At 40.0% G+C, this 17,548-nt stretch overlaps 3 protein-coding genes and 1 non-coding gene across 4 annotated transcripts; 1 reads left to right on the top strand and 3 right to left on the bottom strand.

The window, feature by feature from the left end:
- Positions 1-61: 61 nt before the first annotated feature.
- trnae-uuc lies at positions 62-133 on the bottom strand. The gene has a single exon. It is a non-coding gene; the product is annotated as a tRNA-Glu (tRNA).
- Positions 134-1,325: 1,192 nt separating this feature from the next.
- On the top strand, positions 1,326-4,435 carry LOC120733596 (arachidonate 5-lipoxygenase-activating protein). Its single transcript, XM_040031894.1, has 5 exons — positions 1,326-1,570; positions 1,648-1,729; positions 2,534-2,604; positions 3,971-4,052; positions 4,131-4,435. The coding sequence occupies exons 1-5, from the start codon at positions 1,498-1,500 to the stop codon at positions 4,291-4,293; spliced, it is 471 nt and encodes a 156-aa protein (XP_039887828.1). The 5' UTR covers positions 1,326-1,497; the 3' UTR covers positions 4,294-4,435.
- Positions 4,436-4,443: 8 nt separating this feature from the next.
- LOC120733594 (mesenteric estrogen-dependent adipogenesis protein-like) lies at positions 4,444-12,336 on the bottom strand. Its single transcript, XM_040031892.1, has 6 exons — positions 12,268-12,336; positions 5,787-6,002; positions 5,544-5,680; positions 5,172-5,287; positions 4,922-5,089; positions 4,444-4,815 (listed from the first exon to the last, which is right to left on the bottom strand). Exons 2-6 carry the CDS (start codon positions 5,984-5,986, stop codon positions 4,801-4,803), a joined length of 636 nt encoding a protein of 211 aa, XP_039887826.1. The 5' UTR covers positions 5,987-6,002; positions 12,268-12,336; the 3' UTR covers positions 4,444-4,800.
- LOC120733595 (mesenteric estrogen-dependent adipogenesis protein-like) lies at positions 10,664-12,283 on the bottom strand. Its single transcript, XM_040031893.1, has 5 exons — positions 12,052-12,283; positions 11,809-11,945; positions 11,437-11,552; positions 11,187-11,354; positions 10,664-11,080 (listed from the first exon to the last, which is right to left on the bottom strand). Exons 1-5 carry the CDS (start codon positions 12,249-12,251, stop codon positions 11,066-11,068), a joined length of 636 nt encoding a protein of 211 aa, XP_039887827.1. The 5' UTR covers positions 12,252-12,283; the 3' UTR covers positions 10,664-11,065.
- Positions 12,337-17,548: the final 5,212 nt, after the last annotated feature.

The raw sequence follows: 17,548 nt of genomic DNA, 5'->3' as shown, positions 1-17,548 counted from the left end.
CACCCTGAGTCTGCTTACGTGACGATATGTAAAAAAAGAATAAACTCGAGGAAAAAGGGCGTTCCCATACCGGGAGTCGAACCCGGGCCGCCTGGGTGAAAACCAGGAATCCTAACCGCTAGACCATATGGGATTTGCGGCCAAGAATCATCATCATATGTATATGACAAATGGATAGCAAACGAATCAGGAGATGATAGGATGATAATGGTACTTTTGTTCCTGGCGCCATGACGTTCCTAAAATAACTTTAACGTTAGCGATTCGTTCCCTGAAAGCTGACACCGAACAGCATGTTTTAAGCTAGCTCCTTAGTCCAGCTCATCTTCACTGGTTGTAAACTAAAGGCATTATAAACATGTTCGGTGTTACACTGTAGGTGTTAGGAAGAGGTGTGCAAAAACATTTTTTTTAAATTAAGAACGACATTAGTCTCTGGATATCTTCGGGTTTGGGGTTTTGTAGGGCGGAGGACGTCTTTATTTGGATTTAGTCGATACGAGAATGCATCAAAGTCATTCAATATAAAGTTTTGAAAAGAGATTTAAAAAAATCAGCGAGGACGTTGCATTTCCTTTGAAAGGCGCACGCAGGTGCTATTTGACTGTAAGTGGGTCAAATCAGAATAAGAATAAGCCAGCTCTATTTTTACTCTACTTTTACTCTTGTAGGATAAAAAATGATTACATTGTTTCGGGGGGGGGGGGGGGGGGTACCTTCTTTTTAAATGCATGTTGTGTTATACAGTATGCTGTAATTGACGTTTTTCTAGGAAACTAGAAAATAGGTCGGCAATTAATTGAAACATCTGCAAACATACTCGGAATTACTATATATAAGGCAAAAAAGAGTTTGTACAATTCCAACAAACTTTATTCTTCAACACATCCTGAACTCTTTTCGACAAACTTTCGTAAAGTAGCCTTCAGGAATAACTCAGAAGTCTTATATAATAATATAATATAAATAACAACAAATGTATATAGAAAGTCTGTCTCTTTTGAGGCAAAATATAAAGAAACGAGGGTTAAATCAAACCTTTTGCACTGTGTTGTATATGTTGACACATTCTCCATGCATGGTCTTGATTATTTATTGCCAGAAATACTTCAAGTGTCTGTTCATAACACTACTCATGTATATAATTACTGGGAGTAATGAGAGGTGACACATAGCGTAATAGTGATGCAAATAATTTTGCAAAACATCAAGCCAGGCCTTTACATGCAATCCGGTCTTACACAAGCACACAGAGGAAGTAGCAGCAAAGTTGTTTGCAGCCCTCTGTATTAAACCAGAGCATCATTTACATAAAGGGGAAGCCACAAACAAGTGTGTATGTGGGATGGAGGTGGGATGGGACAACATGATGTCATGAAGGGAGAGATCAGGTTTATGATTTGCTACTGACTTTAAATACGCCTGTTTGGATGTGAAAGACCATCTTTGTCTCTTTCAGCCCAGCAAACACCTGCTCCTAAAGCTCACAGGATAATCATGGACTCCAACAAAGTGGTGGAAAACATCTACCTCCTGGTCATCGTCACTCTTGTCAGCGTGCTTCAGAATGGTGAGAAACTCTAACCCAGTGACTGGAAATGTACCGCTCACATCACAAATGCTTAATCTTGACTCTCTGTTTTTAAGCTTTTTTCGCACAGAAAGTGGAGAGGGAATGCAAGAACCATAATACCCGCACATCAGCTTTTGAGCGAGTGTCTTGTGCCAAGTGAGTGCTCTTTCTTCAACAATTAGTTCTCTATTGCAACATCAATACCAGCGAACTGAAACAATATCACATTTGTTTCCTAATAGGCTTTCCATTCGGCCTCATAATCCACCAAATGTTAACTCTCTCCAGAGGCAGTCCTCATTTGCTTGAACCTTCCCCGGTTGGGGAAAGAGCTGGCTGGCGCTGACCTTATTTGAATACTTGATGGTGAAATAACAATGATGTGTTGAGCTCCAGGCCTCGAGGGCCGGTGCCCTGCAGGTTTTAGATGTTTCCTTGATCCAACACAGCTGATTTAAATGGATAAATTACCTCCTCAACATGTCCTGAAGTTCTCCAGAGGCCTGGTAATGAACTGATCACTTGATTCAGGTGTGTTGACCCAGGCTAAGATCTAAAACCTGCAGGACCTCGAGGCCTGGAGTTCGACACCCCTGATTTAAGGCCAACCTCTCATATATCTGTTCCATCTATACAGTTGCAATGACATGTCAAGAACTTTGTTTGATTGATCTTCAACATGCTAATTCATTCCTTTACAAAGAAGCAGAAAAATAGTAAAGCAAATTGTTGTTTTTAATAAACTATGCTTCAACCTTTGTGAAGTACTTGGTAATTTGGAAACTATCATTTCAAAGTGTCTTCCACAACAATTACAACAAAAACCTCACAAAATGTTAGATTTTGGGACTCAGGCGTTCCAGTTCTTCTGCCTTTAACTAATCTGCCATTGCTTCATAGTTTCTTCACACTTGCCTTGAAATGTGCTAATAACAGCTTTTGTTTAAACTTCTTCTCTAGTCGCAACTGCATGGATGCTTACCCCACTTTCTTGGCAGTAATGTGGTGTGCTGGTCTGTGTCTCAGTCAAGGTAATCATTCATGAATGTAAAGGAGGCTGTAAACAGTGCACACCCACACAGGAAACAAAAGCAAACATTTAGAAAAGTGTTTGTTCTCTCCTTGTACAATACAACACAACACAATCCAATATGCCTGAAACGCTGCTGTTTTTCAAAGGTAGAAAGTCAGATCTGCACATGACTTTACTGACATTAACCTTCTGTGGATCATGCTGCTACAATTTAAAGATAAGCTTTAGGCCAAACCGATAAAATAAAATAAAGCACAAGTGCTGACATAAAATGCAGTTCCTCTAGTGGCTACTTGAGGCTGGATCCAACAGCAAGTTAGTCTCCATATATTCCCATGTCAGCAGACTGGGAGCTTAAAATACCAACCTGTGGTTCAAGCCAGAGTTGTGGCCCAGAGTTTACATCAACTCATCATGGGAATGAATGTCATGCTAATTTGGATTGCATTTAAATTGGCTGATTTCCTGGCACCGTCCTGGCTTAGCGTATAGGGTTGAGGTCAAGGCTGTTAGCCTGTTCAATGTTAGCCATTTAGCAAACACACATCGAAATCAGTTTCGATGTGTGTTTGTTATCGTTGTCCTGTTCAAACACCTAACAGTTTTTCAACAACTGTGTTTCAACAAGTTTTAACCGTCTTGCTGCTGATTTAAGATAACGTTCAAGAATTTGGATGTAATCCTTCTTTTTCATTATTCCATCCACTTTGTGAAATATACCAGTACTGCTGGAGGCAAAACACCCTCAGAGCGTGATGCTACCACCACCATGTTTGACCTTTTGCCATTGCGAGCAAATAGCTTATTTTATCTCTCGTCTGACCACTAAACTTTTCTCTTTACTTGTTGGCCTGTTTCTCTGTATTGCCTGACCTTACCTAAAATACCTTATCATTAGTGCTGTCAGCATTAATCTCGTTAAAATGACGTTAACGCCATAACCGCATTAACACGGGAAATCTCCGTTAGCGAGTTACTGCGGATCACCCTGTGCAAGCGCTGCACAACGTCAACGCGTTAGCACGGTCGTTAACGCATTAGCGCCATGCAGCCCCTCGCACGGGGCGATCCGCAACATTCAATAGTATAGGATTGGATAACTGGATTTTTCCTCAAAAACAGTGCGTGCAGTGTGAGTTGGTCAGGGTGTTTTGTACTTATGAGCTCTCTCCAGTAAAATGCAAAATGGGCCTACGCTCTGTTTGGGTGCAGATGTCACAAGAATGAAGCACACTATTAGCTGAAATATTACTGTTTGTGCCACAGAGTCGAGATTGACTAAGTGGAAAAAGACCTAAACCATATAAGACCCACAGCGTATTATGAAACCAGATACAGAATCTTTTTCTGTCCTCTGTTTGAAGCTCCCGCTGCTTTCGCTGGGATCATCTATCTCGTCGTCAGGCAGAAGTACTTTGTTGGATACTTGGGACAAACCTCTCAAAGGTAAATTCCTACAGACCCAGTAGCATGTATTCTATGTGTTTAGAAGCAGTATCGCATTAATTTTTCACATCTGTACAGCACCCCAGGTTACCTGTTTGGAAAACGGGTCATCACCTTCCTTTCCCTGATGTGTGTCATTGGCATTGCCAACTACCTGCTGGTGCGCTTCTACGGCAGCGACTATAAAGAATATGTGGAAACCATCACTAACGCTGCAACTGCTCTTCTGCTTATCCCTTAAATGAGTTTGTGTCATGTAACCTTTCCACATGAATAATTTAGCTCCTGGATCTCTGTTGCATTAAAAAAAAAAAAAAAAAAAAAAAAACACTGTTTAATAGATTCATTGCATTTTTTGGAAAAATAATAAAATAATTCTCACAAACAAATATTGATTTGACATTACAAAATCTGTAAACATTTTATTGTGCAGCAGCACAAATTTGATCACTATAAAACCCCTCAAACAGTACAACAATTAAAAATCATGTAAAAACAAATATTTGCACACACAAAACGACCTTTATGACATTCAGAAAGTCTTTTTCAGTCCTTGTCAGTAGTTTCCACCCACTGGACAGACAGAAATTCTGGACTCAGATCCTAAAATCTCCAGAGGTAGGAAAGCCGTCGGTCTGGCAGGATGATATTTCAACCATTCATCTATTTTACTGAAGATGCAAAAACAAGCTCCAGTTAAAGTGAACAGTTAAACTCAAGTTTGCATCGTTCTTCATCCTCAGCTGGCTCATGTCATTCTCAACTGTAACAAGAACAGATGCAAGAAAAGCTCAAGTTAGACAAAAACCTAAAGAGACTCAAAAACATGGATTTAGTTTAAGATCTGATAAGAACAATTTGAGAAGCACCTTAAATGTTCTTTTGCTGAAGCCAAGCCAGTGTGGAAAGTCAAACAGAGCATCAGAATAATATTTGAGGGTGAAGGAGGCGTCTCTCCACACGGGCTTGACCTTCATGAGGTCTTCAGATATGAGGTTTTTTGCTGCCCAGCTCTCCATTTCTTCAGTCAGGTCAATCTGAAATGAAGGGAAAGGTAACATCTAGTGATTCTGAATAAAAGAGGCTCATGCAACAGAAGCACCATGAAGTCCTGCTCACATCCACTCTGTAGCTTTCTCCAGCAACAGAAGAGATGGTCCCATCCATGCCTCTCTCCAGCTGCCACTTGGTGAACGGCTCGTTGCCGTCGATGCACACCACATACTGCTTCACCACTGAAATGCAGTTGGGAAAGTTCATGAGGAAAGAGTAAAAAGGTCAGAAAAGGAGAGAGTTTGCGCAGAAACATGGTGTAAGAAGCATGCTTTCACTGTAATGTGAACTCCACCCAAATCTGGAGGCCTGCATGAGTCAGCTGTGCCAGAGAGCAGCCCACAGCTGTAACATACTGAGTTGTTTTCACCACTGTCAGCTCTTTGTACTGTGTGTAATTACTGTTAGATGACAGCTTGTGTGTAGGGAAACACTTACGGCTGAGTTCTCTGGCTGCCTTTTTGTTGCTCACTGAGGATTGTTCTTCGCAGGCTGAAATCAGCAGATAGATCTCCTTGGACAGCAGACTCTTCCTCGTGCTGCTGTATTCCCACAAGTTGTGCATTTTCACTTTTCTGTGGCCAAAAGCAAAACAGAAAGAGTTTCATATTCATTGCTTGTGCATATGAACGCATAAATAAATGAATATACATTTGGGCGTGCATTTCTGTCTTTTCTCACCTTCCCAGCGAGTTGTGGAAAACGAACTTCTTCCCGCAGGACTGGAAGTCGTCGATGAGCACCAGGCTCTTCTCCTCGTTGCAGCGGACTCGGTAACCCGATCCGAGAGTCTCCACAGAGAAACCTGGCGGTGGATTTCTCACAAACTCCTCCACTTCTGTCACTCTCATCCTGCTGCCCGACTGCTTGTTTACCGGCATGCTGTCACGTTTTCTCCTCTCACCGACGTTTATGTGGTCTAGTTGATGGACTTCTGAGCCTTTAGTAACGCCCACCGACCACCAAGTCTGAAGAGATGAACTGATATGATTTCCGCTCCCTTTGAGCCAAAATAAAAGCCTTTAGTTACCGCGCTATGGAGGTGATCCATAGCTGCTTGATCAGGTGATTCAACCTTTTAACTCATCCTGTTTAAAGACGCCAGCGGCCGATTCCAGCTTCTCAGAAGGAAAGATCGAAGAAGAAGGAAGATTTTGCATAATTGCAGCTGAAATGTATCATAAAAATGCAGTGTCTGTACACGATTAATTAAATATGATTATACGTCTATCTGTGAATGTTTAGAGGGAATAACGTGGTTTGAACTGTTGGCGAAATAAAACATGGTGAAGACGTCGCGCTTGAAATTAATTTGGGCGATCGTGGCTTAAGAGTTGGGAGTTCGCCTTGTAATCGGAAGGTTGCCGTTTTACTTCACCCGCTGGTGGTGGTCAGAGGGCCCGGTGGGGCCAGTGTGTGAATGTGTGCGTGAATGTGTGGATTACCATTTAATTTGATCCGTTTTTATTAGAATTGTTTTCTAATTGTGTTTTGTAAAATAGGTCAAGCAATTAATCATAGCCCATAGGCAAGGGGTGTTAAACATAGAGCACCGGGGCTAGAATTGAATCTGGCCCACTGAAGCTTTGGAAAATGTATTTCTGGTTTTTCACTATCTAAAGTAAAAATGCGTGTGTGTGGGTGCGTGTGATGTTTTCATAGTGGGCCCACAGTAACAAAAAAAAACAAAAAACTCATAATTTTTTTTTTTTATTACAGGACATTCTGATCAGTGTGCAATCTCTCCTGTATTTTACAGACCTATTACTTATAATTTATGAGAGTCATGTTGACAAATTTATTACATTTACTACAGCAGCATTTTTTTCAGCGTGTCGAAAAACTGAAACTTAGTGTGTTGAAGTTGTACTTTTTAAATTATTAAAAGATATCTGGGGGATTCAGTGTGTAGTTAAACTTCGGTACACTGTCAGAAACGGGAGTTTCACTGTGGTCTGGCCGTCATATGTAGGTTAACTGAGAAAATATGAGTCCTTGTGCTGTTATTTTGAATTCACTTTGTTTACTTTCCATTTAGTAGAGTAGAGCATGATGGATCAGCTTTTATCAAATGACCTACATACATATGAGTACGCCTGCACAAACAGAGACTCAGTGACAACGCAGAGCATTTTAAAACATTGGTGGTTAATGAATAACCTGCAACCTGTGTTTCTGCTTCATTCCAACACCCTGCCCCACTTATGGGAATTTCTTATCACGTTGCAGGCCCTGTGCTCAAGCTTTGTTTGTCTCTATGAGCAAGTGGTTATATTGTTGCTTTATTTAACTTCAGATCACATTTACAAATCACATATCGCTCATGTTTTGCCATTCTTGCACAGGCTCCAGTCTCTGTTCAAACTTGAGCCACTTTAGAAATAACTAGTTACGCTAACATGCATTGAGAGAGTCACAGTGCTAACCACCTCACCGCTATGCTGCCAATGGAGCAGCATATCGATTTTGATTTACCTGGTATGGTGGGGAGGCGAACTCTGAGCGGGCTCTCACTGCTGGGGTCAAATGCACCCACTGGGGGACAGTGTGAGGCAGACTGGATCAAAGCACTCACTTGATCTTGATAAATTCAGGAGTTTAAAGCAATTTTGGCAAGTGATCTTTTTTGTCTCTGTTTGAAAGGAAGCAGAAATTGGTTCATCTTTTTTTTTTATTGCTGTTAACTGATTATTTGTATTAAACTGTTCATTAAAAAAATCAGAATATCTGACAGCAGTGTTTTGGAAATAGGTTTTCATTATTTTTTATGTTTTCCATTGCATTCTGTAGACAAAACATTTACCCAGCAAAGTGAGAGCTCAGTTAGTTCAGTGCATTAAATGATCAAATGTTGTTCTGTAGGAGAGACTTTAACACTCCAGAGGCTTATAAATGAAATCTAATAAAAGAGGAAATGGAAAAAGAAACACCAAAATCAAAGTAAAAATATATGATCAGAGACAAGAAACACACAAAAATGTTATAATTCTTCATAAAAGCAAAAAATAAACACATACAGCACATACAGTGCAGGTAGAAGAAATAAGGACTCTCCATCATCATGCAGAAAATGTGAAGTCTCTGAGACAGCAGGCATAGTTATCAAATTCATCTGTAATGAACACAGTGAATAGTTACAGTATGACAATAATACCTGATGTTCCACACATCATCCATTACATGAGTTTTCACAGGTACACTACAGCAGACACAGAGTTACCTCTCATATTTCTAACTCACCTAATGGCTCATGCCTGCTTTCTGCGTCACAGAGGCAGACATGAGAGTCACACCTGTCCAGTATTGCCCTGTGGTAGCTGGGATAGGCTCCAGCCCCGTCCCCTGCAAGCCTAATGAGGATAAATAGAGGGAATGGATGGATAATGGCTCAATCTTGAATGAAAAGACAAAAAATAGGGGAAAAAAATCAGCCTGTCATCTACACTTTATTTCATTTGCCCGAACATTTTCTATCATGTAGACAGAAAAGCCAACAGATCTCATGTTTCACAAGCAAGAAATGTATATTTTGTTAAATGATTGCAACTAATTGCATCTAAATAATCACTGATAAGACCCCTAAATGGTGCTACTCCCTTCATAACCTCTTTTTAAAGGCTATGGATCAAGTGACCTGGTGACCAATTGGTTTGAGTACATATCACAGGCTACAGTGCACGTATTGTTGGGGATAAGCGAACAACATTTGCACTACTTTAGCTAAATTCATACTTTTACACACTTCCGTCATTAATCATTTTCCAACTACTGCCAGTCACCGTTCCTCCTTGGCCGTCCTTTTACTGAATGCCATTTCCTGCTCTGTTCCTACGGTTCCTGTGTGTCTCTGAGTAGCAAAGGCAAACATGGAAAAAGGTTTGTGAAATTCTCTAAAGTACAGCATCAACCATACAGGGATATGCTCATCTGTGATGGTTTAATATCCCTGCTGTCTTTTTGTTTTTGTTTTATTTAAAAAAAAATAAATGAGTGTACTGAAGGAAACTATAAGTAAGACAGAAAACATGAATAACGCGTCTTGTGAAGTATGTGTTTATTACACGAGACCGACTTTGTCAAACGTGCTTTATTGTTTACTGCACTGTATTAAGAGAGTGTTGTCAGCATTTCCTGACTTTCCTTCTCATCTTTGTTCCTCAAACACTTAAAAAGTTTCAGGCACTCAGAAATCTGCGTGCTTTGTTGTTGTCACAGCCATTTCAGCTCTGCTGTCTGTAAATGATCTGTGATTGTTTCCTAGGCTCTTGTCGCAGGTGACCTCAAAATGTGCTAATAACAGCTTGTGTTTACGCTTGTTCTGGTCGCATTTGCATGGATGCTTATCACACTTTCTTAGTATTAATGTCATGTCTGATTCATAAATGAATGTAAAGGACAGTGTAAACATTGCACACCCACACAGAGAATTTAATTTATGATATAAAGGCAAACAGATGAGAGCAGCGTTTGCTCTCTGCTTGTAGATCACAGTATGTTTCTGAGAAGAACAAAATCACACCTGCTTCTGAATTTAGTGGTGCTTTCATTATATGTCCAAAGGTGTGTGGACACACATTATATTCATATGTAAAAAGGTTAGAGAAGTTATTTCAAAACAATAGACAAGACAACTATGTTACTACAATCTGTTGCTGAAAAGCAAAGCCAGCAAAGAAGTGCAAAAACCTGTAGTTCCTGGAGTGGAGTCAATACCCATAGGCTCCCATCTCAAAAGCCTCAATTGGCTATTTTTGGCTGCTCCTTTATTTACCAGGGGTCACCACATTGTTTAGATTTACATCTTTAATCTGGCAATATGTAAACCAATATATCTACGACTGTTGTTGTGATTTAGTGACATAATTAAAATCGGTGCCTCCTGGGCCTCACTTTCATAAACTAGCCCCTCTGACCTGGACCTCTCACTCATCCTGTTGGTACCTTATCACGCTTTAGGTGAAATTAGTTGTACAACTCTTTTACAGTCTTCAGCAAAAACCTGAGCCCCTCCTATAATGCTGATATCGCAGGTCCAACATGGCAGAACAATAAGTTCAGGTGGATGTCGGAAGAATTTACTAATGTAAAGCTGCAACACTTACGATTGCGTTGGAGTCAGGTCAAAATAGATGCAATCTAAAAAATTTTAGCCATGTTGTACTGATATTAGAGGGGGTGATTAGAAAATGCTTTCCCGCTAGAGAGAGAATTTGTGTTTTTAGAGATCAAAATGCTACTTTTGTGGTGGAAAAAGCAACTGACTGTCGCCAGAGAGCTTTAGAGACAAAGCAATAACTCTGAGTCTTACAACATTAAAATAGCACATCAAACACTTTCCTGTTTACGTCAACTCTCTGCCAAGAAAATGTAAAATACAACTACATTTCGTTTGGGTCCCATTGTCACAAGAAGCACACCATTACCTGGAATATCATTGTTCATAGACCCGAACCATAAAATACAGACCCAAAGTGAATTCTTCATTATGCACTCAAATACGAGATTTTTTGCTTTTAAAGCATTTATTGCTTTTTTAAAGAAAAACAAACAAGCAATTGTCATGAACAAATATCTTTTTTTAGTGCAAAAGTACGAGCATTTCATTTTGCAGCAGCACAGATTTGACTACTTTAAACCCTTCTTACAGTACATACAGTAGTTAAAAATCGTGTAAAAAATTAATATTTACAGGCACACAAAATAAGTTTTATACACATATTGTGTTAAAACGACCTTTATGACATTCAGAAAGTCTTTTTCAGTCCTTGTCAGTAGTTTCCACCCACTGAACAGACATATAATCTGGACTCAGATCCTAAAATCTCCAGAGGTAGGAAAGCCGTCGGTCTGGCAGGATGATATTTCAACCATTCATCTATTTTACTGAAGATGCAAAAACAAGCTCCAGTTAAAGTGAACAGTTAAACTCAAGTTTGCATCGTTCTTCATCCTCAGCTGGCTCATGTCATTCTCAACTGTAATAAGAACAGATGCAAGAAAAGCTCAAGTTAGACAAAAACCTAAAGAGACTCAAAAACATGGATTTAGTTTAAGATCTGATAAGAACAATTAGAGGTGCACCTTAAATGTTCTTTTGCTGAAGCCAAGCCAGTGTGGAAAGTCAAACAGAGCATCAGAATAATATTTGAGGGTGAAGGAGGCATCTCTCCACACGGGCTTGACCTTCATGAGGTCTTCAGATATGAGGTTTTTTGCTGCCCAGCTCTCCATTTCTTCAGTCAGGTCAATCTGAAATGAAGGGAAAGGTAACATCTAGTGATTCTGAATAAAAGAGGCTCATGCAACAGAAGCACCATGAAGTCCTGCTCACATCCACTCTGTAGCTTTCTCCAGCAACAGAAGAGATGGTCCCATCCATGCCTCTCTCCAGCTGCCACTTGGTGAACGGCTCGTTGCCGTCGATGCACACCACATACTGCTTCACCACTGAAATGCAGTTGGGAAAGTTCATGAGGAAAGAGTAAAAAAGTCAGAAAAGGAGAGAGTTTGCGCAGAAACATGGTGTAAGAAGCATGCTTTCACTGTAATGTGAACTCCACCCAAATCTGGAGGCCTGCATGAGTCAGCTGTGCCAGCGAGCAGCCCACAGCTGTAACATACTGAGTTGTTTTCACCACTGTCAGCTCTTTGTACTGTGTGTAATTACTGTTAGATGACAGCTTGTGTGTAGGGAAACACTTACGGCCGAGTTCTCTGGCTGCCTTTTTGTTGCTCACTGAGGATTGTTCTTCGCAGGCTGAAATCAGCAGATAGATCTCCTTGGACAGCAGACTCTTCCTCGTGCTGCTGTATTCCCACAAGTTGTGCATTTTCACTTTTCTGTGGCCAAAAGCAAAACAGAAAGAGTTTCATGTTCATTGCTTGTGCATATGAACGCATAAATAAATGAATATACATTTGGGTGTGCATTTCTGTCTTTTCTCACCTTCCCAGCGAGTTGTGGAAAACGAACTTCTTCCCGCAGGACTGGAAGTCGTCGATGAGCACCAGGCTCTTCTCCTCGTTGCAGCGGACTCGGTAACCCGATCCGAGAGTCTCCACAGAGAAACCTGGCGGTGGATTTCTCACAAACTCCTCCACTTCTGTCACTCTCATCCTGCTGCCCGACTGCTTGTTTACCGGCATGCTGTCACGTTTTCTCCTCTCACCTCCTGCCGACGTTTATGTGGTCTAGTTCTTCTTCTTCTTCTGTATAGGGTTGGCAAACAGCAAAATGGTGTAATGTGGTCTAGTTGATGGACTTCTGAGCCTTTAGTAACGCCCACCGACTGCCAAGTTTGAAGAGACAAACTGATATGATTTCCGCTCCCTTTCAGCCAGAATAAAAGCCTTTAGTTACCGCGTTTTGGTGGTGATCCATAGCTGCAGTTGTTAGTTGATGAAATGGAGAAATAAGAAATGTTTTTTTTTGTTTTTTTAAAAAAACCCTCAAACTGTGCTACCTTTTCAAAAGGAAAGAACCGCTTTTTCCTCATTTATACCGACGTAATAATCCATTTGAGCACACACAAGTCAATATATTAAAACCTAAATTAAATTAAAATGTAATGTTATGCAAATGTAATTAATTTATATATTAAATCACATTACATTTATGTAAATAAATACATAAAGAACAAGAAAACAGTAGAAACTTCCCTCTTCCACAAATGCTATTATTTTGAAGGAACGCCTCTTCTCTTTAATTTTGCTTGATATGAGATCATTTCAAAGCCAAACTTTATCAGCTGACCTGCTCACACCCATAAAAGAGACTAAGCCTCTGACAATGTGAGTCACAAGCAGAAATTAGATATAAGCTCGTCTTCCCAGAAAAGGTTGACCATCTGACAGTGACACAAATCTAACCCTCCTATCTAAGGTACTGTGCAACAGTCTGGAGCCACTCATCATTTGCTTTTAATTTGCTTCCAAGACGTTCGTTAATTTATTTTATTTTAACTCTTTATTTCTTAATGTCATTTTTTTGAGAGTCGTCTTGAGCAGTCCTCCTCTGGGCTTTATGGTTATAAGGAGATTGTTAAAGCACAGAAAATGGCAACTTTTAATTGGTATCTTTTGACACTTTGTCTCAGGTGTCTATTCCCGATGTATTGAGTTGAATGTATGAAAAATTCCAAACATAACATAGTTTGACAATGTGACTGCTAAAGAGCTATTGGCTGGAAACTTGGCATATCTCAGTTTGGTGTCCTGTCAAAAAGCCATTCTTAAGGAAGTGAAACAGTGAGAAAGGTGTGCCAAATTACACAAGAACTAGACTGCAAACCAGAGGCAAAAGGTCTTATGAAGTGATTAAACTTGACATTTAACATTTTTGGATCAAACCGTCATTAACACGTATTGAAGAGATCAGGAGAGAGGTAAACTGTAAGACTCTACAATCATCTGTAAAACACAGAGGAGGCTCTGTTATGGTTTGGGGCTGACCTGGGCCCTTTGCTCTGTGTCATCAGATTTTGATCTACCAGGTAGTACCAGCTGGGAAGCATCTGAATGGCAACAAGGTAATTTTTTCACCATGACAATGATCCCAAACACACTGCCAATGCAGTAAAAGCATACTGGGATAGAGAAACTTTAACAGTGCCAGTCATGGATTGGCCTCCCCAGAGCCTGGACCTCAACATTATTGAAGCAGTGTGGGATCATCTGGACAGATAACACAACAAAAGGCATCCAACATTCGTAGTAGAGTTTTGAATGTACTTTAAGAAACCTGCAGAACTATTCCTGAAGGCTAATTAAAGAAATTACAAGAAAGCTTGGCTAAGACAGTTCAGCCTGTGCTGAAGAATAAAGGTGATTATACAAAATGTTGTGTTTCAAGGCCTGTTTTTGATTCATATAGTATCTTATTTCCATGTATGCTGGCACATGTTTCAATAAACCACTGCGCTATTTTCCCATTTTCTTTGCAAAATATAAAGAGACAGTGACCCAAAACCTTTGCACAATACTGTACATAACAAATACAGGTGAGAATGAGGGATGTCACAGAGCTGTTACTTATGTTGACCTCTATAAATGCACGAAGGCATGTAAAACAGCATTTGCTCTGTTTGAAATTAACCTCAGGTGGACTATTGAACTGAGAAAGAAGCTATAAACACTTGAAGCTAGTCACATACAAGCCTTTGCTGCACACTAACACCCAGTGGCGGTCCTAGCCTGTTTGGCGCCCTGGGCGAACACTCCCTCTGGCGCCCCCCCCCCCCCCCCCCCCCCAAACACACACAGACACACACACACACAAAACATATTAAGGATTGTACAAACGACTAATTAATATTAAAATCTGTAACATAATGTATTGTTTGGAGTTTAGTCTGTTACTATTTTTACCATTTCTTCTTGGAGCAACTGTAACCTACATTATTTCCTTAGGGATTAATAAAGTATTCTGATTCTGATTGTTTCAGGATGACCTGCCATTATCCAATCACACATCTGCTTACCTGTATCTTTTGCTCGTTTCTCCTCCTCTTCTTTTTTCTTTTTTTCTAAACTGAAGACATGATGGCTTTGAACTTTTCTTGTCCATCTTCCATTGGTTTTAATTTTACACTACAGTATGAACACCCATCCCCCAACTCAGGGATCACCCCAACATAACCTAATAAACCTACACCTTAGTTCATTTTGTCTAGGGTTTATTTCGAGGATTTCGCACAACCCAGGATTCCAATCATGAATACATAATGGGCTTGGATTTACAACATTATGAATGAAATGTGGTCTACTTGGAAGCAGCAGGACTCTCCTCCCCTTTCCACGGGTTATGTGTGAGATTTTAAATCATCAAACTGTAAATTATGAATTTTAAATTGTTATTGATCCCTTTACCCCGAGTCCTAAAGTGTATATTTATTTTCTTACTCTTCTTATATATATTGTTTGTTTACTTGCACTGCTGTAACTGGAGCCTCGTCGTCTCGTCTCTCTATACTGGACTGTATGTAGCGGAGATGACAATAAAGTTTACTTTGACTTCAGCAGCGAGCAGGCGCACCGAGGGCTCTCGCGCTCACTTTTCACGTATAGAATTACTGTGCAGCATTTTTGTTCCTCTTACAGGAATTTCTGATCACGTTGCCATGTTTTCTCATCAACAGGCCTAATGTGTGCTGTGGTGTACTTTGTGAACAAAAGGGCTTAGTATTACTTTACCTAACTTCAAACACATTCATGCTTTATTGCTGTCTGTGAGTAACAATGTGACACATTATACAGCCTATCCCTGTGAATAAACAATACTTAGGCCTGCAGTTCCTGGATTCTTTAAAGCTTTCTCCAATTTCGGATTTCTTTCTTTTTTTTTTTTCTTTTTTTTTACAGTTCACTCCATCTGCAAAACAATGTGAGCACTCTGAAGTGCTGTTTCACAACAGAACCAGCCTACTTTAATGTTTGTGGCTCAGCTGTTCACTTTTAGCCTCTGTGGTCAGGAGCCTGTTGACTCATTTGTTCTGGATGTCTCCACCAGTCTGCGTGTGCTTCCACAGAAAAAGTACGTTCAGCCTGTTTTCTCCACACGTCCTCAGACGAGACTTTAAACAAGCCTATCATACTCTGGAAAATAAAAGTGGTTTGACCTAGATTCCAGTTGTAATTCTCACTGAACCTTCCTTTTGTTTTAGATTATATCTATTTATTATCTAGGTGCAGCTAAACTTTGTCTTCCCTGTGTAGGACAGGTAGAGGCATTGCCCATTCCAAGTGTGAGAAGCTTCAGTCTTATTTATTCATACTTCATTCTTATAATGGCAGATATCTAATCAGCCAATCACGTGAGCTTATAAGAAGGCAACAGTAACTCAAATGACCACTCATTACAACCAAGGTATGCAGATAAGCATCTGTGAATGCACAACATGTGGAACCTTGAAAAAGATGTGAGCTACACCAGCAGAAGACCACACCGGTGTCACTCCTGTCAGCTAAGAATAGGAAACAAAGGCAAAGTCACACAGGATCACCCAAAACAAGTGATTAGTCTCAATTTCTGCCTCGAGAAATCAAATCATGGATCCATCCTACCTTGCATTAACAGTTCAGGCCAGTGGTGGTGCTGTATTTAACAAAATGGTCAGTGAGTGAATATAAAACGTGAATTTTTACTATATTTTATAACATGTGGTGGTTCTCACATTAGCTGAGAAATATCAATATATCAATGTGCAGCAGGTACAACTCTGATCTCTGAAAACAGAAGGTATGACTTCCTCTATGAGCATTTTTTTTTTTAAATTATTGATTTTGAGTGCATAATTTTGTGGCATACAGCAAGTAATAGAAAGATTTTATATAATTTAATCATGCAGCTCATATGTCTCGCTCATCTACTGTTGATGAGACATAGAAACTCAATTCGAGCAAAACTACACTGGCATTATTAAATAGGGCAGGATTTACAGTCCCAGTGCAGAAACTGTTCATAATTGCCCATCATAAATGCCTTGAAGCGTATCACTTTTTAGCATCAATGCTGGCATGTTTTTTTGACAGTTGGTGGTTGCAAAATAATGTCAACAAACTCAGTGCAGAGGCATTTGTTGTGCACCTTATCCTATTTTATGTTCCTCTGACTCAGAGTAATAAAAAAAAACTTTGCTAATGCTAAAAAAACAAAAAACAAACAGGGTTGATCTACTTATTTACAAACACGAGAAGCCATAATGGCAATGGTATTAATTAAGATTAAAACTAAACTCATTCGGTACACTTTTTCAGTCATTCTGTTTTAGATTTGCTGCTGTGTTTGGGATCATTGTCCTGCCATAAGAAGCAGTTTTAGCCAACCTTGCACTCTCAGACAGACAGGCTCACATTTAGCTCAAGGATTCTTTGGTATACAAAGGAGTGCATGGTCGACCGCAGCTGCAAAACAAGCCAAAATCAGCACCCCTCCACCACCGTGCTCACAGCTGGTATGAGGTTTGTGCTGCTATGCTGTGTTTGTTTTTTCCAAACAAGGGGCTGTCTATTTTGGCCACACATCTCCACTTTGGCTTGTGTAACATTATTCCAGAAATCCTGTGAATTGTTCAGATGCATCTTTGCAAATCTAAGCTGTGCTGCCATGTTCTTTTTTTAGAGAGACATAAGAGACTTTTTCCTGGTAGCACTTCCATACCTGTTCAGTCTTTTCTTAACTGTACTGTCATGACCTTTATTATTTAACATGCTAACTGAGGCCTGTGAAGTCAGAGGTGTATATCGTGGTTTCCTTGCGGTTTCCTTTCCTTTCATTCACCTTGGGGGAAACTGGCTGGGTTGTCCACTCCTGAGAAGACTGCCAAATTTCTTGAATATTTTCCACGCGAATAATAATAATAATATTAACCTCCTAGGACCTGAACTCTTCCACAGCATGCATTTTTAATTTCTATTTGATGTTTGGGCATATTGGGGCCTGATGA

The sequence above is a fragment of the Simochromis diagramma genome, unplaced genomic scaffold (assembly GCF_900408965.1).
Source record: "Simochromis diagramma unplaced genomic scaffold, fSimDia1.1 OVJJ01000216.1, whole genome shotgun sequence".
Lineage (NCBI taxonomy): Eukaryota > Metazoa > Chordata > Actinopteri > Cichliformes > Cichlidae > Simochromis > Simochromis diagramma.
The sequence above is the reverse complement of the archived record's forward strand: the minus strand, read 5'-3'. Positions and strand labels throughout refer to the sequence as shown.

What these genes read in the sequence shown, in the direction of transcription:
- LOC120733595 (XM_040031893.1), bottom strand. Translation starts at nt 12,251, where the DNA reads ATGCCGGTAAACAAGCAGTCGGGCAGCAGGATGAGAGTGACAGAAGTG. An exon ending in TTCCACAACTCGCTGGGAAG is followed by an intron (nt 11,946 to 12,051) that starts GTGAGAAAAGAC and finishes TTTTGGCCACAG; the next exon opens with AAAAGTGAAAATGCACAACT. An exon ending in GGCAGCCAGAGAACTCGGCC is followed by an intron (nt 11,553 to 11,808) that starts GTAAGTGTTTCC and finishes ACTGCATTTCAG; the next exon opens with TGGTGAAGCAGTATGTGGTG.
- LOC120733596 (XM_040031894.1), top strand. Translation starts at nt 1,498, where the DNA reads ATGGACTCCAACAAAGTGGTGGAAAACATCTACCTCCTGGTCATCGTC. An exon ending in TGTCAGCGTGCTTCAGAATG is followed by an intron (nt 1,571 to 1,647) that starts GTGAGAAACTCT and finishes TCTGTTTTTAAG; the next exon opens with CTTTTTTCGCACAGAAAGTG. An exon ending in GAGCGAGTGTCTTGTGCCAA is followed by an intron (nt 1,730 to 2,533) that starts GTGAGTGCTCTT and finishes CTTCTTCTCTAG; the next exon opens with TCGCAACTGCATGGATGCTT.
- LOC120733594 (XM_040031892.1), bottom strand. Translation starts at nt 5,986, where the DNA reads ATGCCGGTAAACAAGCAGTCGGGCAGCAGGATGAGAGTGACAGAAGTG. An exon ending in TTCCACAACTCGCTGGGAAG is followed by an intron (nt 5,681 to 5,786) that starts GTGAGAAAAGAC and finishes TTTTGGCCACAG; the next exon opens with AAAAGTGAAAATGCACAACT. An exon ending in GAGAAAGCTACAGAGTGGAT is followed by an intron (nt 5,090 to 5,171) that starts GTGAGCAGGACT and finishes CCTTCATTTCAG; the next exon opens with ATTGACCTGACTGAAGAAAT.